This window comes from Lactuca saligna, chromosome 4, assembly GCF_052625555.1.
Source record: "Lactuca saligna cultivar CGN05327 chromosome 4, ASM5262555v1, whole genome shotgun sequence".
NCBI classification, from domain to species: Eukaryota; Viridiplantae; Streptophyta; class Magnoliopsida; order Asterales; family Asteraceae; genus Lactuca; species Lactuca saligna.
The window spans coordinates 238,015,173-238,038,305 of NC_136420.1; the positions used below are offsets into that span (position 1 = coordinate 238,015,173).

Sequence of the window (23,133 nt, forward strand, 5' to 3'; positions counted from 1 at the left end):
AACTAGTAAGCTAATAAATTAAAAGGTTACTTTTTTTTATCATTTTAATTAAAAACTCTTAAAGACCCCCTACAACACACTTTGTTGTATATAGTTAAAAGAAAAAGATAAAAGCATCATACAACAACAAAAAAGAAAAAAGAAAAAAAAAATCCCATTACTTCATAATAAAAATAGCTAAATGGTGACGGCGGGATTTTATCAAATAATTAAATTAAAATTTGAAAAAATGGGGGCGCCGATTTCCTTGCGCTATCTTAGGTAGTTAACTTTAAACAGCGACATCAACGCATCCCCTTTTTAAGCATTTTTATGCTGTTTGTTATCACCCAACACCATCCCTTTAATCATGAAAATAAATATATATATATATATATATATATATATATATATATATATATATATATATATATATATATATATATATATATATATATATATATATATATATATATATATATCCTTCCTTTGACAAATTTTCAACCATATATATTTTTACCATTAGTAATATATATTTATTTGCTTTTGATAACTTTTAGTTTGCTCAAATCAGACACAGTGTTCTGTGTTTAGACCAAAGGAAGAATATATCGTCTTAATGATCAATCAAATTGTCTTTATATGAAATTCTTTTTAGGTCTGTAAAAAAGATCATGGAAAAAGTGGAAAGTAAGTTTTAGGACCTACTTTGAATAACTTATGTAATACATTATTTATATCATTTAAATGACTATTCACAAAACAAATTACGTACAAAATCATTTAAACGTTTAAGAACAAAGCTCCATGTAACACGTGGATAACCTCCAAACACTTTAAGTAAAAGATATACGAGAATTCGTTATCCGTTGAATTTTATATTTCTATACTATATTTTATTTTTTTAGGCAAGTGGCAACTACTTGGTATGTAGGCAAAGGGAACTTGTAGTTTTTGATATTTAGTGCTTCCAAAGATTTTGATCTTTTGTTTAATGAGCATTTTTACGTAATAAAGTTCTATTATTCACAATTATTGCAACAAAAGAATTAGATGACATATACAACTGTATTTCAGTTCAGATCTCTTTTACCTTTTTATGTATAACTGTTCCATTTTTCTATCAATTTATGTAATAATATTTTATTTATTAAACAATTTATGCAACTGATAATAACTATGTAATAACGTATCAACTTGTTAAAAATGCTACCCACAAAATATTGCATCCTATGCTCTAAAATGAAATTACAAAACAATCATTTTATTGCATAAATTAAAAGAAATCGTTATTACATAAATACAACCATATAGAAACAATGTGTATTTGTAGAAACTTGACATATAATGATCATTTGCGTATATTAAATCTGATATGAAAAACTATCTATATGGAAATAAGATATATAATTTCTTTAGGGAAAAGCAATAAGACCCTAATTGGTGTTCTAATAGTAGTAAAGATTACTTCGACCATAATAAACAATAGAAAGGTTTACAAGAAAAGCCTTAATTTGCGTAATAGTCAATCGTGATTGGCATGGTAAAAGCACTATAAAGACCCTTTCTCATTCTTCAAACAAGATTCATACTAACTAACTTCGTCTCCTAAAAACCGTTTATATGGATTTTCAAAAGGGAGTTTCTTTCTTCCTGGCCTTCTTGCTTTGGGGCAATATTGTCCTCGCCAACCAAAATTACAAGGATGCCCTTGCCAAATCCATATTGTTTTTCCAAGGTCAACGTTCGGGGAGGTTCCCAACTTCCAATGGCATCCCTTGGAGAGCCATTTCCGGCCTTTCCGATGGCTCCCTAGCACATGTATGGTTATTATTGTTACCGATACTGATATTATTACTGGTACTGTGTTTGATATTGATACTGATACTAATATGACATTTGCAGGTGAATTTAGTTGGAGGGTATTATGATGCGGGGGACAATGTGAAATTTAACTTCCCGATGGCATATACAACGACAATGCTATCATGGAGTGCATTGGAGAACTCGAAGCCGTTGGGCCCACAACTTGAAAATGTGAGAGAGGCAATTAGGTGGGCGACGGACTACCTTATCAAGTGTGCAACAGCGACTCCGGGCGTACTTTATGTTGGTGTTGGGGACCCGAATGTGGACCACAAGTGTTGGGAGAGACCGGAGGACATGGACACGGTTCGAACCGTGTACTCGGTCTCTCGAACCAAACCTGGCTCGGATGTTGCTGGTGAAACCGCAGCGGCTTTAGCCGCTGCCTCCATGGTGTTTCGAGTGGTTGATAGTAAATACTCCAAGTTGTTGTTGAGAACTGCAAAGTCTGTGTTCCAGTTTGCAACACAATATAGGGGTTCTTATAGTGACTCCCTTGGTTCAGCCGTTTGTCCGTTTTACTGTTCTTATTCCGGATATAAGGTTGTTTTTTCTTTTCATTTTTGCGTACGCTACAAAGAACAATAGATGACAGTCTATCGTTTCATGGTTAGATTGTCATCATTGTCCTCTAGACAAAACCGACCGTCCAACTGAGTAGAGTGGACAGTAACGGTTTCTGTCCATATACAATATTTTTAGAGATATGATGCAAAAAAAATTAAAAACTGAAATTTTTTATTTTTTTTTTTAAATAAAAGGATGAATTGTTGTGGGGAGCGGCATGGCTGCTAAGGGCGACAAAGGATACATCCTACCGGAGTTTTATAAATTCCTTAGGTGCTAATGATGCAACAGATATATTCAGCTGGGACAACAAATATGCGGGTGCCCGAGTTCTTCTGTCTAGGGTAATGATCAATATTTTTCGGTAATTTGGAAATTTTATTCAGTTTTATTAATTTTCATTGCTTGTTTTCTTAGGGGAGTTTGGTGGCAAATGATAAGTCATATGAACCATTCAGACAACAAGCTCAAGATTTCATGTGCAAAATTCTACCAAATTCGCCTTCTTCCACTACACAATATACTAAAGGTATAGCAAGACCCTGCTTCTTTTATTTTTCTTTCTCGTCAATTGATGTGTTGAAAAAAGTAATGATGTTTAAAAAGTAATTGAGAAAATAGTGACATACTTGGGGAAATGAAAGGAATAGATATATGTTAACAAATATGTAATGCGTTAAGAACTAACGGAAAAAGTTTTGACTTTCTTCTTAAGACATTCTTTTTGCATTAAGTCAAAAAAAAATGCGTTGTATATAACTTGTTCTAAATTACAATTTATCACCTCAAGTCTCTGTCTTTCTATTGTTGCAGGGGGTCTAATGTTTAAACTAGCCGATAATAACCTCCAATACGTAACATCCATAACCTTCTTGCTCACCACCTATGCCAAATACATGAAATCAGCAAAAACCACCTTCAATTGTGGCAACATCATGGTGACCCCAAACACCCTAATCAACCTTGCAAGGAAACAGGTATTTTTTATGCTGTTAATCACTTTTCCTTTTATCTTAAAAGACTAATAGGTAGGTATTTATGTATTTTTCAGGTGGATTATATATTAGGAGACAACCCGATGAAGATGTCTTATATGGTAGGTTATGGAGCAAACTACCCAAGAAGAATTCATCACAGAGGATCTTCATTGCCTTCACTAACAACTCACCCTCAATCGTTTGGGTGTGAAGGAGGTTTCCAACCATTTTACTATACTTCTAACCCTAACCCTAACATACTAACGGGTGCTATCGTTGGAGGTCCAAACCAGAATGATTTCTTCCCTGATGAACGAACTGATTACAGTCACTCAGAACCAGCTACATACATTAATGCGGCCATGGTTGGGCCTTTAGCTTACTTATCTGGGAGATAAATTCCCTAATTTACTATAAATTATACATTTAAAGCTTCATGATGCATGTAGTATATGTCCTCGTTGTATCAAAACTGAAAATCAAGTATTTCCCACCAGTAAGGAGAAGGTGAAGTATAAGTATTTTAAGTTGGCAGCAATTATATATAGTTAAACAATCTGTATGATGAATTGATTATAGTTTAAAACAAACAATTGAGACGAACATTTGGGAAATTAAAACCTAAATCACTTAATCACTCCAAAATTCTATTATGTATTTGCTAATTTGTAATCGATGGAACAAATTACCACAAGCTATACGAGCGATATAACTTGTATCGACGTAGTCTGAAAAGTTAAACTTATTATCCAATCGAAAGTGAAGCATGAAAATTTTGGGGTTATATAGCGTAACCTGTTGTGAATCCAATTTGCTTTAGCGAGTGATGAGTTTGAAATTAAAGTGCATCGGAAATCACGAAATTTGATTGTGGGGACGGTAGGGTTTGAACTTTGAAGTTTGAAGGGAAAAGGGGAGGAAAGAAAGCAAAAGTGTTGTGAGAATGTTCATATCAGAATGAATAGATCTTTTTCTTTACCCCCCCCCCCCCCCCCCCCCCCCCCCCCCCCCAAAACAAAGGGAGGAAAGAAAGCAAAGGTATTGTGAGAATGTTCATATCAGAGTCGATAGTTCTTTTTCTTTACCCCAACAATCACGCTGACATTTTACTTTAAGATAGTTTAAAAAGAAAGAATTCTTGAACAAGAATTTCGATAATGTATCGTACAAGAGAAATAGTTTTATATTAACAACGTATTTTTTTGAGATTTTTATTATAAGAATTTGAATTTAAAAGTGGTTAAAAGTGTAGAAAAAAATGATTGGTAAACCTTTAAATATTTCTATATTATAATAATATCTTCCAAGTAAACTTAATATATTTAAATAAATTTAGTTTTTAAAGTACATGTGTTTGATTTTTACTAGGTGTGAGATCTGTGTATTACATGGGTTTATTAAGAATAAAATTTTAATATCAAGATATAAATATGAAATACTTTATAATGTAATACTTTACATAAAATAATGTAATCTTCAGAAAAAATTGCAAAAGATTTTTAATCGTTTGAAGTATTTATGAGAATTTATTACTAAATTAATAAATGATTTTATTTCTTTATAGAAAATCCATTACAATTTTATGAAATTTTATTTTAAGAAAATGAAAATCTCAAAAAAATGACAAGTCGAAAATAAAATTTCTAAAATTCTTACAAAATGACAAGTATCAAAATGAAGGAGAAGATGACATGTGGCAAAAAAAATACTTTCATTTATTAAAGAGGATATGATAAAATCTGTTTTCGCATTTTTGCAAAATATTTATTTTTCGTATGAACCTACTTTATATATATATATATATATATATATATATATATATATATATATATATATATATATATATATATATATATATATATATATATGTATGTATGTATGTATGTATGTATGTATGTATGTATGTATGTATGTATGTATTGGTTCTATGGAAAACAAAAGACCCTAAAAATCATTAAAAAAGCATAAAAAAATGCTTAGATATCATAAAACTTTTTTTTTGAATTTTTTTTTATAAAAAATCACAGTTTTATCTTTATATATATATATATATATATATATATATATATATATATATATATATATATATATATATATATATATATATATATATATAGAGAGAGAGAGAGAGAGAGAGAGAGAGATGAATGATCATTTGAGAACCCGAAAACTAAAGGTGAAACGTTAGATCAAAAAATTTAATGGCTTAGATTAAAAATGACACAATTGTAATTATCATTAACTGGAATGGCATGATAGACTTTTTCAAAAAGATCACTAGGTCATAATCGGAATTAAATATATTATTCATAATATTTTATTTAACTAATAATATATAATTTAACTCTGAAGAAATCCTTTCTAAAACACGTCTCTTGTTCTTCACATGTCTCCAGATCTCCTATCCATCGGTCATCTTTGTCCTTCCTCAATCGACCACCTCTACCTCTGTTAAAGATAAACAAAGGCTACGAATCAATAATCCTTAATTCGGAAGCAAGCATATGATCACAACTTGCTCGATCTTGCTTATGATGCTTATGCTCGGAAGCTCAAGCTCGAGAACTCTAAGATCGTTATGGTTTTCGCCGATCTTTCATGCAGCTATATAGATCTCATCTCGAAACCTGCTTATAGAGCTTTGTTTGACTCGGATGCAAAATCAACAAACGAAGTGATGCTTCGACAGTTCAAGAAGTGGGTGAAAAAGTGGATTAAGTCTCTTCTACATTGTAGGCATCATGAAGCCGATATGAGGACAGGAAGGGCAACTTACTGGCAACTTACAACTCTTCAAGCATTTTGTCCTGTTGTACAGGTAAATCCATAAATTTTACTGTTACTGAGATTGTTATGTTTTTAAGTTATAATGATTGTTGTTGTTAGATTCTTTTGGGGGATATTGCAGCAGCTAATCTAAGACATTGTGAGTTTTTTCACGTATGGAAAAAAAAAAATTGGAGTACCTCCAGAAAGGTATGAAGCTTCAAACCTTTTTGATTAAATTAAAGTTTTTCTTGGATGAAATATAATAATAGAAAATTCTGGAACTACTCAGGTATTTGTTGGATCATCAGATCATTCATCCCAAAGAAAGGTATTATCCTCTATGTCCAGAGTTAGCAGGGTCAACATATTACTTGTATTAGGCAACAAAAGGTTCTGGCTTCTTGGTTCTATAAATTTTAATAATTCTTGCAAGTTTTGTAAATTTTAATAGGATAAATTTATGTAAATTTTAATACGAAAATCATTATCACAACCAAAATCTCTGAACTTTAGGATGATACCATTATTTGTTCTTCTAGCCTAAATACCAAAACACCCCAAAAACATCATTACACACATCACATGACTCAAAATTTCAAAAATATTAGATTAAAGTTCAACTCTTTCTCAATATATCCTAGATGGTAAAATCTACTTTCTTCCCTAACACTAGAACTGCCAATTCCCATAACACCTTTTGAGCATTTGAATTACATGTGCTCCACATGTAATACACATATAAATTACATGTGATTCACATGTAAATAACATGTAAGTCACATATGAATTACATGTGGTTCACATGTAATTTACATGTGATTTACATGTAGATCACAAGTGAATCATATATGAACTACATGTAAATAACATGTTATTCACATATGAATTACATGTGATTCACATGTAAATCATAAGTGAATAACATATGTACAAGTGATTCATATGTAAATCACATGTATTTCACAGATGAATCACATGTAAATCACATATAATTCACATATAAATAACATGTGATTTACATATAAATCATAAGTGAATCACATATGAATTAAATGTAATTCACATGTAAATCACATGTGATTCATATGTAAATCACAAGTTAATAACATATGAATTGCATGTGATTCATATATAATTCGTATATGAATCACATGTGATTCACATGTGAATCTCATGTAATTCACATATGAATTATGGGTGAATCACATATGAATCTTAAAAGATACAATAACATGTGAATATCATATTATATAATCACATGTAAATCTTACACGATATATACATATGTATTTTTGTGAATGTTCTTGCATTAATTAATATTTTTTTTTATTTTCTTATAGATTGGAAGATTTTGTGGAAAATATTGAAGATGTGAAAAGTGATAAATTGAAGAAAAATATGAAAATCTTGACACGAAAACATGAAAACGTTTTGAAAATATGTAGCGTTTTTTATTTTTTTTATTTTGTATCTTTAAAATACTTGGACTATTTGTTATAAACTAGTAAATAAAAATGAGTTCTTTTTAATGATTTACTTATAAATATTAAAGTATAAAAATATGTAAAAAGTATGCATATATGCACTTAAACGTTGAGTTTTTTTTGTTGGTTAAAAAATTATAGCTTTTTTAAAAATATTCTAGATTTTTTAAAAATTTATTGTTTTTAAATAATTGCAATTTTAAAAAAGAAATTCAATTTTTTTTTAAAACTTCATGTTTTCTAAAAAAAATTTAAAAATCTGCATATTTTTTTGAAATTCAATTTTTTTTTTAAATCCGAGTATTTGACTTGCCATGTTAAGACATTTTTATTAATATTTCCAATAACACAAAAAATCAAACATTAAATAAGATTGGTAAGATGACGATCATGTCCCTAATGAGTTGATTTTGATCTAACATTCTACATTTACTTCTCGTGTTATTAGAAAACTACTAGTTTTCAACGGATCTCAACTATATATATATATATATATATATATATATATATATATATATATATATATATATATATATATATATATATATATATATATATAGTTGAGATCCGTTGAGAACTAGTAGTTTTCCGAAAACTCGAGAACTAAAAGTGAAGTGTTAGATCAAAATTAAGTCATTAAGGGCATGGTTATCATCTTACCAATCTTATTTAATGTTAGATTTTTTGTGCTATTGAAAATATTAATAAAAATGTCAAACTTAACATAGCAAATCAAAATTTTGGATTTTTTTTAAATAATAATTTTCAAAATTTTAAAAATATGCAGATTTTTTAAATTTTTTTAGAAAACATGAAGTTTTCTAAAAAATTGATAACTTTCTTTTAAAAAAACTACAATTTTTTAATAACAATAAATTCTAAGAATCATTAAATTAAATAAAGAAAAATCTGGAATATCTAAAAAAAACTATAATAAAAAAAAAAATCAACGTTTAAATGCATATATGCATTTTTTTTCAATTGCATATGCATTTTTCTTGTACTTTAATATTTACAAGTAAAAAAAAGATATATTTTTATTTACTAATCCATAACAAATAGTCCAAGTATTTTAAAGATACAAAATAAAATATAAAAAATAAAAAATGCTACTTATTTTCAAAATGTTTTCATGTATTTGTGTCAAGATTTTCATATTTTCTTCAATTTATCACTTTTCACATCTTCAATATTTTCCATAAAATCTTCCAATCTACACTTATTAACTAATAACTTTTAATTTCCTTTTATCTCATTTTTTTCCTCTTTATCAGTTGACTTCAAATTAGTGCCTACAGTACCTTGTTCGACAAATGCTACATATACTTTCTCTTTGTCCCTTTTTTGACTCATATTTTTTCAATCATACTAACTACTTTCATTTAATTAATCAATTACATAAAGGTTTTAGTGGCTATATAATCTAAAGTTTTTTTCATTGGTTTGTTTTCTTACACATATTACATTTTTCTTTTGTTCTAACTTTTGGTTAATGTTTTGTGATGATTTAGATATACTCACCTTAGTTTGGTTCTCTAAAAAGTTGGGTTTCCGGTTCTATTCTTGGGTTTCCGGCTCTTTCAGGGTCTAATATAAGAATGGATTCCAATTATCAATTTCCGCTTCCAACCGGCTCTATACCCACCTTAACCGGTCTAATACACAGAACCGAACCGGAGTATACCAGTCCGGTTCTCAATTCTTATAATCCGTCAATACTACTTTTCGGGCTTTTTGGGTCCAAGTCAACCGGTCTGGGTTTAGATTCATTTTCATCCCTAGTTTTGACTATAACGAAACCTTTGCCCCTGTAGCTAGACTTGAAGTAATCCGTATGTTCCTTGCTTTTACCTCATTCTAGAACTTCAAGGTCTATCAAGTGGATATAAAGACAACCTTCGTACATGGGAATCTTTCAGAAGAAGTTTTTGTAAAACAACCTCTAGTGTTTTAAAATTAAGAATTTCCTAATCATGTATATCGCTTGATAAAGCTATCTACAGTTTGAAGCAGACACCCAAGGCATGGTATGACACATTGGCTAGTTAATGTTTGGAGAGTGGATACAAATGGGGAAAAATTGACAACATTATGTTCATTAAGCAATCGGGATCTGATATCATCCTTGTTCAAGTCTATGTTAATGATATCATTTTCGGATCCGCTAATGAAAAACTGAGTTCTGAGTTCACTGAGGTTATGGCCAAGAAATTTGAAATGAGTATGATCGGTGAACTAACTTTATTTTTAGGTTTTTAGGTCAAATAACTTACTAATGAAATCTTTTTCTATGAAGCTAAATACATTGCAGATAAACTGGAGAAGTTTGGTCTTTCTGATAGCAAACCATCAAAGAATCCATGTATTTATCAATGTCTATCTCTGTTGATCCAACTGGAGTTGATGTGAATGAAAATTTGTATCGAGGAATGATAAGATCACTGCTATATCTTACTTCTAGTCACTCTAACATTATGTTTGCCACCATATGGTGTTCTTGTTATCAAGCATGTCCAAAGGAATCTTATCATCTTGATGTAAAAGGATATTTTGTTACTTGAAACATATACCCAATATTGGGTTATGTTATCCTCGTGACTCCAAGTTTAAGCTGGTAGGATACGCTAACTCAGATCATGGTGGGTGTGAAATTGATCAAAAAAGTACTTTAGGAGGAGCTCAAAAGGCTAGGAAATAGACTGGTGAGTTGGTCCAACAAGATCCAACAAGAACCAAATGTAAGTAGCTTGCTCTACCACTAAAGCTGAATATGTAGCCGTTGGTAGTTGTAGTCCTTAGATTCTTTGGATTTAAAATCAGCTTCAAGATTATGACTTCAACTTCACAAAGACTATTATTTGCTGTGACAACACCATTGTCATCCAGATGAATCAAAATCATGTGAAACACTCTAAGTCTAAGCACATCGACATCCGTGATCATTTCATCAGGGATATAGTTCAAAAGGGCAAAGTGAAATTATTCTACGTTCCATCCACCACTCAATTGGCTAACATTTTCACTAAGCCATTAGATGAGAAGACCCTGAATAAATTGATTGCTGATCTCGACATGATTTCAATGACTTAATTATTTTTTGGCTTGCTTTGAAAAACCTTGCTTTTATTTGCTTTCTTAAAAAAAAACAAGTACTTTATTTTGATTTCAAAGAAGTTTACATTGCTTGATAAATTTCTATATTTAAAGTTTACGGGTTCCTTCTTCTTTCTTTATTCTTTTTCTTCGGGTTTATCAATATGTTATCTACAAGTGATCAGCATCTCCTCCATATGGAGTTAGAAAGAGTTGGGGTTATGCAGAATGTTCTAAATGCTCTGGTTGTTGAGGAGAATGTTGTCATCATGTCTTCTTCTTATTGACAATGCCTTATTTGTCCTCCACTCACTGTTATGGATGCAAAAATCCTCCATCGATACAATGAGTCTTAATTTTATCTACTGACTCATTATCTAATAAAACTTCGAGTTCCTTCATATTGATCTTGTCATTTCGATGGTTTCACATATTAGATCCCATTAAATCTTTGTGTAACACCCATGAAAATCATGCCAAATTTGAACTTTTTAAAACATTTAAAAATCATTAAGTTATTACAATTCGTTTTCAAAATAGTATCATATCAGAGTTCCTAGAAATCATAATCATAAATCGAGGAAGTGTATGGTCACACCTTTTCCTTCCTGCAATCATCCTAAGTAACTAAAACAAAATCAACAACTGTAAGCCCGAAGCTTAATGAGTTTTCCCAAAATACCAACGACATACAAATATAACCATATCATATAACAAATACAACATGCATAAAGAGTCATCAGTCTGACTGGACTGAATCTTGGTCCTCAGTCTATCTGGACCACTCTCCGAGCCCTCGTCACGTCTGGAACGCCCTCCTCGAGGCCTTCAACCTATCTAGACTGCTCGTTGGGCCTTTGGACTGACTAGATTTGCCCGACTCGAGCCTGCAGTCTACCCAGTCCACCCTGGGTGTCTTGGCCTACTGCACACAGCAGGACCTGCCTCAACCCTTTCCCCCAAACAAACAAACATATGCACATACATATAAACAATTAAGCATGCAGATCTAACAGATCACTAATCATGGCAACCATCCTATACCCAAGATACATATCTAACCAATCCCTAACATAGCAACCATCCTATAAGTAGGATACTGATCTAACCAATCTCCAACATAGCAACCATCCTAACTACCAGGATGTAAATCAATAACATATCATGCAATAAACCCGAATGCAAATCCGATAAGGGCCGACATTGGTGCCTTAGACTCAGTTGATATAGTGAGGACAACTCACTATATCTAGGGGAAGATCTCTGTACATCTTCGTCACTCCCGGATGGATGGAGAACCTGGACTTGTGGGCCTCATCCATCAATATTTGCCTCACTCTGCCCCAGTATGGCACCCAGAATCTCTCATGCAGGGTCAACAACCCCCGATTGTCGTAATCGAAGGAGACCACCTGGACTTGTGGGCGTCATCCGTCAATACATGTACATCGAAGGTGCATTGGTGTCGTAATCGAAGGTGCATTGGTGCCTTAGACTCAGTAGTCTGGGGGAAGATCTCTGTACATCTTCGTCACTCCTGGATGGATGGAGAACCTGGACTTTTAGGCCTCATCCATCAATACCTGCCTCACTCTGCCCCAGTATGGCACCCAGACTCTCTCATGTAGGGTCAACAACCCCCGATTGTCATAATCGAAGGAGGCCACCTAGCCTGTAATCCTCTCGCACTTTCAGCGCTCCTCCTTTAGGCCCTTAATTTGTGCTTCTCAGATCTGCTCCAGCACTAGAGTAATCAGTGTCATCCTCAGATAGATATCTCGGATCGGGGCTGTAGCCGCCAGGGCGTTGGCCACTACGTTGGTCTTGCCCGGTTGGTAAAGAATCTCACAATCGTATTCCTTCACCACGTCTAACCACTAACGCCGCCTCATGTTCAGATTTGGCTAATCCATGAGGTACCTCAAACTCTTGTGGTCTGTGTAAATAGTACACCGGAACCCGCAAAGGTAATTTCGCCAAATCATGAGGGAAAACACCACAACCCCCAACTCTAAATCATGTGTCGGATAGTTAGCCTCGTGAGGCTCCATCTATCTTGAATCATAAGCTATCACATAACCTCACTGCATCAACACTGCTCCCACACCTGTGATGGAAGCATCATAGTAGACTACGAAGTCATTTACTCCCTCTGGTAGGGTGAGTATCAGTGCCTCACACAATCGCTGCCTGAGCATCTCAAAGGCTATCTACTGCTCAGGACCCCAGTGAAAAACCACATGAGTACATCGAAGGTTTTGAAGCGAGAGATGATTCTAAGGTTCGTATCTAGTTTTTTGTTATAAGTGATGGGAGTTTCGTTAGTCGGTCGGTTAAGGGGAAAGGTCTCTTCGGTAACACATGTGATTGATGTGGTGAGGACCAACCCAATCTAGGTCGTATGATGTCGTTGGAACTTCTCGTTGACACACATTTTAAGTTGGTTCGGAAGGAGTGTTTTTTCGAGCGATAGTGCATCCTGTGTGTACCTTTCTAGTGCTCTCTGTTTTATCCTTGTTATTACTATTGTAATCATTTTGTACCGCTTTAAGCAAGTAATGACAATATAGGTGGTCCGATGGATGGTAAAGATACTTAATAACATGATCCCCGCCAGGTCCATCTATAATCGTTTGTTGTCTACAAGTCATATATAATTAAGGCCGAGAAGATAGTAGACTGAGTGACTCTGCCCTAAATCCACAGCCAGACAAGGAACAGGAAAGAAGGTGGAATCATGCACTCTAAGTCTACAGGTTCTTAGTTATATGACCCTAAGGTTTACACTAAGCCATTATAGCTTACCTGTAAGGATACTTAATTCTATATGAACGATGTGCTTTGTTTGGACGAGGAATCAGTTTACGGTTAAGATCTAGTTGTTAGCAGTTTTCGCAAAAAAAATTAGTTTTTAAAATATTTTTATTTGGAAAATATACCACTGTTCTCAAGTGGTTCCGGGATAGTCTCTCATACGGTAATCATCAGTACTCTTCCCTCTTCGCTGGGGTTTCTTGTCAATGGAGAATCTCTCCTGTAGTGTCCCATTTCGCCACACTCGTAACAGGTCTGACTTACTCCATCGTATGGGACTTAAGAGATTGGTCGTGCTGGTGCCCTGCAGAAACGGATAATATGTCCCCTCCTAAGGCAGTTCTTGCATTACATCTTTTGGCACACTCCGATATGATGTAGGTTGCATTTATTACATTTCGGGAGGGTTCTAGCATATCGACTGTCGGGTGTTGGGGTGGCTGGTGTCATGGCAGCATGAACTGCAACCATCTGTTGTCCATTTGAGGACTCTTGTGTTGACTATCTTTTCTTATTGCTCCCATATTTTTTTTATCATCATACCTTTTGGTTGACTCAGGAATAGGGGTCATTATGCATTGGCGGACTCCATGGTCCACCAGTGTTCGAGCCAGACGTTTGGAACTGTCGAACGTAAGGGGTTAAACTGTTATCACATTTCCTTGGATTAGATGAGGTGGTCCCCAAATTTATCTCTCTATCTTCCTACTCTCACGGGTAACCATCCCAGGGCATAACACGGCTATATTGCTAAATCTATCGGTGTAGGCTACTATATTCGAGCCTGCCATGGTAAGGTTCCACATCTCTTTCTCTAGCTTTTGTATTTCCCCCCTCGGGCAGTACTCTTCTAACATCATCTCTTTTAGATTCTCCTAGCCCATCGTGTTTTCCACTAGTAGGGTCATTGAATTGACATGGCTATTCCACCATGTCAGGGCTCTGTCAGAGAGCAGGCATGCACATATCTCAAAAATTGACTCCGTTTTCTTAAACCACCGCATTAGGGCGATGAGTCCCCTACTTCCATCGAAGGATTTGGGTCCAAAATTCATGGAGTCTTTGTACGAACACTCTCTTGTGTGTCTGTGGCTTTCCCCGATGTGACAATAGTCAATTTCGGGTCAAGTCAAAGTCAAACCGGAAGACTCATTTAGCCCTTGCGTATTAGGGTTTACGTTGTGTATTTACTAAACAACCCGCTATTTTAATGAGAAAACATCATTTGGAAAATCTGTGTGATTGAATTTTTCCTAAGCCTTAAATGTGGTAAACAATGAACCAAAGTGATAAAAAACTAATGCACACTCATCGGGAGTGTGTAAGACACTAAAACATGGCTTAATTGGGTTTACGGACCTTGCATTGCGAAGCTGGACACTCAAAAAGATCACAAACGAAACCTCTCTCAATCGTTTTCACTCTATCTCTTTCTATTTGAAATCTCTCCCAAATCTCTCTCAATAGTTCCTGTAACTTTTTGAAGTCATTCGGGTGATTCCGACCCTTAACCGGGTCAAAAATCGCTTAAAATGAAGTTAAAACGGGTAAAATACCCTAAAAGACCCGAAACCCCCTTTATAGGGCCGAAGCCTCTTAGAACCGAAAGTCCTCTTAGGGACCGAAACCAAGAGGACCGAACACAAAATTTGCTAAACCGAAAATAAGAGGACCGAATCTGAAGGGTGCTCTCGGGCCCAAACCTCGCACAAGACCCGAACCCGAAGGTCCTCTCGGGACCGAACCTCGTAACCAGCGGACCGAACCCTTCGGTCCATTTCGCCTTCGCCCCATTTCGCTCCATCTTCCCTTCGGACCGAACCTTCATTTTGCTTCTTGATGCTTTCAGTCCATTTCGCTTTCGGGCCTAGCATCAGGAGGACCGAACCTCGGCCAGGACCGAGAGGCCTCGCAGAAAGATAAGTTTTTCCCGGTTCTTGACTACGACTTCATTTTAGCTTCATTTTTCATCGTTTTAACGCGGGATTTTCACCCAAAACTTTGTTTTAACATTTAGGAACCTATATCTACTAATTTCCCACGTTTTTGGGGATAAAACCTTATCCAAGAAGAGTGGGTGAAGTACAAAGGTTGAGTGTTGACTTTTCTTTGTATTATGACACAAGCAACCACCGTACCCACTCCATGACTAACCCACACTCCTCCTCACCATACCTTGTCATTTCCTTGTACTTTTTACCTCTCTCACAAGTTATTCCCACGTTTTTAGAGCTAGACAGTCATCCTCTCTCCTCATTCTCACTCACTTGCTTTCATTTCACCAAAGATTAAACATTTTTCTCTCTCAATCCTCTCAACAAAAATTCGAGATTCAAGTGCCTTATTCCTAGTTTTCTCCCACTTTTGGTAAGTATATTCATCCTCCACATAATTATTTCACTTCCTCTTACTCCAAATCATAGATTGCTTACACAAATTCCATCACATTAGTGTTAGATCTTCGAACCTTCAAGACATCTTCTTAGTGTTCTTGAGTGGAATACTACATTTCTCCATCATCCATCTACTGAAATCACTCAAGGTGAGTTCATAACCCTACATTTTCATATTTTCTTATGTTTTAAGGGGGAGAATACAAGTTAAATCATCAAGAACACAACTAAATGTTTCCAACAGCTTACATCAGAAAAGTTGGACTCCATTCACAGACTGTTTTGGTCAACTAAAACATTTTTTTTTCAAAACTGTACCAGGTGAAAGTAGCTCAAGTTCTTAGATTTAAAATGGCTACTTGCACATCTCCATATGATTTTTCTACAATTTATGGTGATTTTTGCAAAACTGTCTATCATTTCAAGAACCAATCTGGACCAGTCTGTGTTTATGGATGTTTTCACTTAAGTTGGAGGTCACTAAAAATCATGGAAACATTTATGAACAAACTAGACTCATTAACCAAACTCCCAGAATTTACGGATTCTGATTTGGATCTATTATGAAGTTTTTATAAATTTTCTAATAACAGTGATCGAAGCTGTACTAATAGAAAAATGCTAACATATTATTATCACCTTGTAAGATGTTGAGCAAGGTGTATATCTTTATGTGAATGTATGTTATTAAAAATGAATGAAATTTTATCTTGGTATATGAACATGCGTCAGTTAATAAATGGATTTTGATATAGATATACATATGAAATATAAAGGATAACACGATTGTTATAATCAAAGTACATCCATTTTACTCAAACAATTGAATGAACTACGTTGAATATAGTTTACGTACGTTACCATTACTACCCTTGTTTTGATAAACTATAATAGGTATAGTTTATGATACATTACATAACACACTCATACAAAAAGTGTACATTTATACAACAAGGGATTTTCATTACATTACACGTAAATTTGTTAAAGACTTTGTGAGACATTCGCTTCACACTTACCATTAAGTAATGTATTGTAACCAGAGTCTCCTGGAGGGAGAGCGTGATAGGTGTATATAGATCTATATTGGGCTTGACAAACCCACACCTTAACTGCATGCAACAGTTAGACCGGCAGGTCTGGGGTGACAAATGTCATAAACATTTCCTACGCCTGAAGAACGTCGTTTCAGGCCAACTAGGTCATAGAATGGTTATAATAAACTCACAGAAAGTATTAATAAATATAAGAATTTACCAGAATTTCATTTAATTCAAACACGTTTATGTCGATTTAAACACACATCATTTTCTATTGGTAAGAGAGGTTACTTATACATTTTGGTTTTCGGATATAAGATTACATTCCACATTTTAAGGAAAATATCGGATTTTTCTGAAACAAACATGACATTTACAAGAAAAGACTTTTATCAAGTTTGAAAACAAAAGCTTATGAACTCACCAAACTTTGTGTTGACACTTTTTCAAACAACTTGTATTCTCAGGAAATCACTAAACATGTATCAAAGTGCATTTTGAGGATGGGACGCTAAGGTGTCAACATTTCATGTTTTGTTAACATATTGTAATTGATTTGCAAACATGTAACTCATACAATGATGTAACTCTTTCAATTATATATATGTTGGTTGTGTTTGCTTAAATTACTATTGCAATTGTGGTTATGATACTATACATGAAGTCCTCCACCCCCGGATGTTTCCGCCATCCTTGGTTTGGGGGTGTGACAGATTGGTATCAGAGCACGGTTTATAGTGAATTAAGTATATCAAACCACATAAGATATACAAAATGTAAACACATTTGGGACTAAAAGTCTCTGATTTTAAAACATTTTAACAGGGGAATACTTTTAGAAAATAAATAGTTTTCTCATTTAAAAGTATACCTACATGCATTACATAGTCGCGTAGTGTCATAACTAGAAAAATATAAACTAAAAGAAGAGGAGTTGTGCACCATGAGTATGCCTTGGTATATGTGAATCAAGTCTAGGAGGGATATAGCCTGATCAACTATATATGTTTGAGGAGTGATTTATTTATACTAGGGGATAGTCATGGTGGGCAACAAATCTAATAACCTAACTTCACCCTACAAGGAATGCATTAAGAACCAAACCTAAACATTCAAAATATTATAGGAATATTTGTATGATTGCTATAGCATAATATTATTATTATAAACCGTTACATGCTACTTACACCCCTATTCTCGTACAGACGACATGGCAGGATTTCACCTACCAGGGGACCCGTACTTTCCCAATCAAGGAAATGCTGGATGGATCGAGGAAGAGCCTGAGAAACGAATCGAGGAGGATCTCGAAGAGGATCCCGAGGAGGACCCCAAGGAGGATCCCGAGGAGGACCCCGAGGAGGATCCCGAGGAGGAACCCAAGGAGGAATCCGAGGAAGAACAAGAAGAAGAGGAGGAAGAGGAAAAAGAAGAAGAGGAAGACGATGAGATAGTCATGGTTGAGAATGAAATTGAAGAAGAACCAGAAGTCTTCAACCCTCCTTACATCGCGAGGGTACCCGCACACCGCTTTGGATACAACGGACCTGTGCCCCTTTGGGTAACAACGATCGAAAGGTGGAGCCGACAACAACGCCAACGGTCACCATATGGCGACCAACGAGGTTATTACGACCTCATCCACGGTGGACCGGTTGATAGAGCCCTCCCCGTCATGACTCAGCGGATAGCGAGTATGAACGATCATGGTAGGACGACGACTGATCAGGTCCGGGAGCTGAGTGTCATCGTAGAATCTACCACTGCTCGCACAAGGGACTTAGAACGAGACTCCCACCACCGAGACCAACTTATTCACAACCTTCTCACTACTCGAGCAGAAACAAGGGAATATCAAGAAAGATACAGAGCGCTCGAAGAGAGTATGGTTGAAACCGAGCGGAGACTGGCGGAACTACAAGGCGCATCGACATCATCCCAAGCTCCACCAGGGAAGGATCGTTGTGAGTAGGACTTAATACTACTCACACATCTTCATAATATAGGTTTCTGAGTATGCGTTGGTGTAACTCTTTTGTATGTAGGTTGACCCTACGACTAAGGGATTACACTACTCAAAGGGCATTTGTACTGTCAAAAACTATCTTTTGCATTGATGTAATGTAGACCCTTGTGAGGTCAAATTTTCTCAAGACAATATGTACTAAAAAGTTATAAATGAATTTAACATGCATTTTACTTCATTGAATGTTGACATGAGATTTACTATGTGGTATTACAAACAATTTACAACTGATAATTCTAAGATTTTAAGTGTACCTTGTTGTTATGTGTAATTAAAGCAGTAATCGACCTAGAAATGACGAGTCCGCCTAAGGACCTGTTCCTTGTTTGGCTGTGGACTTAGGGAAGACTCATTAGTATTGACAGTTTATTAAAATTTTAATTGCGCATAACTGAGGCACATCGAGCAAATCTTAGGAATGAGTCAGACACGGAACTAAACACACAACTCTGTTTGAGTCATCACTATTTAATTCATAAGTTTAATTGCATAAACTTTTTCTATGAATTACTTGCTAATGCAAACATATGGAAGTTGGGAAATACTATACTTGAAAACTAATGAACTAATTTCATGACACTCGAATTACATCTAATTATTGAAAGACTGATGTCCCTTTTATCTTTGAAAATTCTATGACAGAAAAATGCCACCTCGTAGATCTGCTAGACGCACTGAGAGAATGCAGAAAAATTCACCCCCGCCGCCTCCCCAGTTTGATCCCGTTATGTTCCAAGCCGCGGTTACAGCCGCAGTTGCAGCTACTATGTCTCAAATTAGCACTGACGATGCCAGGAGGATAGGGAGCGGTATTAACATCTCTACCCAAGGGGATAGCCAAGGGCGTTCGAAAGAATGTTCCTATAAAGACTTCACAAATGGCAAACCCGATTCTTTCAATGGAAGCGGGGGCGTCATCGCTTTGATGCAGTGGTTCGAGAAGGCTGAATCCATCTTCGAGATCTGCACATGCCCCGAATCAGACAAAGTCAAATTCGCAGCTTGCACATTCTCCGGTGGGGCCCTCACTTGGTGGAATGGCCACGTAAAATCGCTTACACTCTCCATGGCTAACTCGTTAAGTTGGGAAGACTTGAAAACTATGATGACGAAGGAATATTGCCCAAGGGGTGAGGTGCAAAAGTTAGAACAAGAATTGTGGAACTTCAAGATGACGGGCTCTAACCTTGCAGCTTACACCGCCCGATTCAACGATCTAGCACTCTTCTGTCCTGAGATGGTTACCCCAGAAAACAAGAAGGTGGAATGATATCTCTGGGGCGTATCACCCCAGATTCAAGATAGCGTGTTGGCCTCAAAGCCAACCACTTTTGATAGTGCCAAGGAGATGGCACAGCAACTCATAGATCACCAGGTTAGCCGTGTCACGGTGTCAACCACCTCCAATCAAGCAAAGGGAGGGAACAACAAGAGAAAGTTCTGGAGCAATAAAAAGAAGCAACTGGCACAGGACCCCACCAAGAAGCAACAGACTGTTGCTATCTGTGCTGCCACCACTGCTACCACTCCAACACCACCAAAGCAATATGTAGGAAATCTCCCTAAGTGCAACAAGTGCAACTTCCACCACAATGGTGCTTGTCGAGAAATGCACTACAAAAACTACGACAGGAAAGGGCACACCGCTCGTTTCTGTAAAGCACCAGCACAACTGATCGACCAAGTTGCCAATGCAGGGGTAAGCCAAACCTGCTATGGATGTGGTGAAGCGGGGCACTTCAGGAGGAACTTCCACAAGGCACAAGCCTCTAATGCTGGAGGTGTAGGGAGAGTCCTGGCGATAGGACATAAGGAAGCAGTCGAGGATCCTACAACGGTTACCGATACGTTTCTCCTCAATAACTCTTATGCATGCATACTATTTGATAGTGGAGCATAGAGGAGTTTCATGAGCCACCAATTAAAATCATTACTAAAATAAAACCCCCTTGAATGTGTGTGCTCGGTTGAGTTGCAAAGTGCTAACGGTAATCCTCAGATTAGAATACGTGACAACGATCGTATCCTAAAAATAATTATCCCCGACGTTGTATTTAAATTAATTAGATATAAATTTAAATAATAATTAAATATTGATTTAATTAGTTAAGGGATAATTACAATATTTATTTGGAATAGTTAAGGATGTTTGAAATGGGTTCACGGTTGAAAAATGGAGTTTACGGTTGGAAAATGGGGTTCATGGTGTGTTCTTGGATTATTATGAAGATTTGAATATTGTTTTAAGATTTGAATCTGGGTATGAATATTCTTGGTGGATTGGTTGAAGATTTGAAGATCCTGGGCATAAACCTTTGAAGATTGAAAGGAAATCAGACTGTTCACGGTTGAAGATTGAGAGGATTTTAGAGTGGTTCACGGTTGAGGAATGAGGAAATGAATTTATTCAGGGTGAAAACACATATATAGGGGTGTTTACGGTTCATAATGGGCTTGGTCCTTGGGGTTTAAAGTTCACTCTATGGGGTTTTCACCCCTAAATGGGCCTTGGTTGATGTTCACGGTTATAACATGGCCGTGAACACCTTGTTTCTTTGATTTCTAGGCCATGGAAAACCTTATGGGATTGATCTCCAAACCGTGAACTACATTCTTGAATTACTCTTGGCTGTGAACTCTAAGTTCTTGATGCTTTTGGACCATGAACTCTTTGGCTTACTTTTCTAGTCCGTGAACACCTTTCCATTAATTGTTTTTTGTCCATGAACACCTCCTTTCTAGAATCTCTTGGCCGTAAACACACCTATGGTGTGTTATTTATGGTTTTAAACCTTAATCTCTTGCCCAAAGTTGGATTATACCTTCCTAATTTAGTTTAGGTTTCTTTCTATACTTCTTTATTAGATTTATAAAGAAGCCCTAAGGCTATAGAGGACACCATGCAATCAAGATTGCAAGGTGGTTTACATTAGTACTTTGTTAGGGTTTAGACCAAGCTAGGTCTAAAGTTTGGAGTTGTGATAGATAACAGTACGGGTCATTCCAATTACATGAATCAGACCTTCAAGCCATAGATTTTAAACATAAGAAACTCATACTTTTTGGTCTTAAAGTATTAAGACTATAACTTATTTACTAAGAAAATATTGGATTTTCTGGAAGAACACATTAACGTTTTCAATAACAAAGAACATATCTTTTCCAACAAAATACTTATGTACTCACCAACTTTAATGCTGACACTTTTTCAAATCTCTTGTATTCTCAGGAAAGTTAGTAGACAAGTACCCTCTCAAGAATTGCGAAGACGGAGCATAGTAACATTACGTCTTATCTTTTGCTATATTTATTGTTAAACAAGTAATGTTTTGAACACAATGTAAATACTATGTTATCAATACAATGGTTGTTGATTCTTTGATAACTATTATACAATTGTTGTGATACTGTACATGATGTCCTCCACCTCTAAACATTTCCACCGTTCTGATTTGGGGGTCTGACACCTTACGAGGTAGGCTATGGTTCTCATATATCACTCTATTGTTGTTGGGGTTGAGGGCTCTTCGGATACCATGTGGCTGCTTGGCAACCTAGTGTTGCCAGGTAAATTCTCGTTACCTTCAAAAAATCAAAACTTTTGCATACAAACTTTGTTTCCGACGTTCTTTATATCCACAAATTTGTATTTATTTATACTAAAAATTTCCTTTGGATGTTAATAGATAATTTGAAATCTATTTTCATTATATATTTTATAATCAAGACTGATGTGGTCATTTTTTTGACATTCTTTATACTTGTGAGGTTGGTATTGATGTCAAATACAACTTTCATAATGATAAATTTAGCTTAAAAGTAATATATTCCCACTTCGAATTTCATAAACAATATGTATATTAAAATATACTGAAAGTGAAAACGGGGTGTTACAAAGTCATGATATGACTGATCATATCATTCTAAAATACTTACGAAGAACTTGAAAAATATTCTTGATCTGCGAAGTATTTTTAAAGAAATCTAATTGTAAACTGTTACACGTATGCAAACTTTTAAAAAGATTGAGATAGCCCTCAATCATAATCGGGAATGTCCTCATTATGAATGAAGAAAAGGTTGCATGGATAAGAGTTCCATGCAGATTTTATTTGCAGTTAAACT

General features: G+C 35.3%; 2 protein-coding genes across 3 annotated transcripts; both read left to right on the forward strand.

The window, feature by feature from the left end:
• Positions 1-1,551: 1,551 nt before the first annotated feature.
• On the forward strand, positions 1,552-3,910 carry CEL3 (cellulase 3). The gene is made up of 6 exons (XM_078992044.1): positions 1,552-1,800; positions 1,885-2,388; positions 2,607-2,756; positions 2,830-2,941; positions 3,226-3,389; positions 3,464-3,910. Exons 1-6 carry the CDS (start codon positions 1,603-1,605, stop codon positions 3,785-3,787), a joined length of 1,452 nt encoding a protein of 483 aa, XP_078848170.1. The 5' UTR covers positions 1,552-1,602; the 3' UTR covers positions 3,788-3,910.
• Positions 3,911-5,733: 1,823 nt separating this feature from the next.
• On the forward strand, positions 5,734-22,310 carry LOC145043411 (uncharacterized). Of its 2 annotated transcripts, none has more exons than XM_078992046.1 (4): positions 5,734-6,207; positions 6,276-6,365; positions 6,448-6,486; positions 22,238-22,310. In XM_078992046.1, exons 1-4 carry the CDS (start codon positions 5,968-5,970, stop codon positions 22,244-22,246), a joined length of 378 nt encoding a protein of 125 aa, XP_078848172.1. In that variant the 5' UTR covers positions 5,734-5,967; the 3' UTR covers positions 22,247-22,310. The 2 variants fall into 2 exon arrangements, with proteins under 2 accessions (XP_078848172.1, XP_078848171.1); XM_078992045.1 differs by lacking the exon at positions 22,238-22,310 and adding an exon at positions 7,499-7,666.
• The last annotated feature ends 823 nt before the right edge of the window (positions 22,311-23,133 follow it).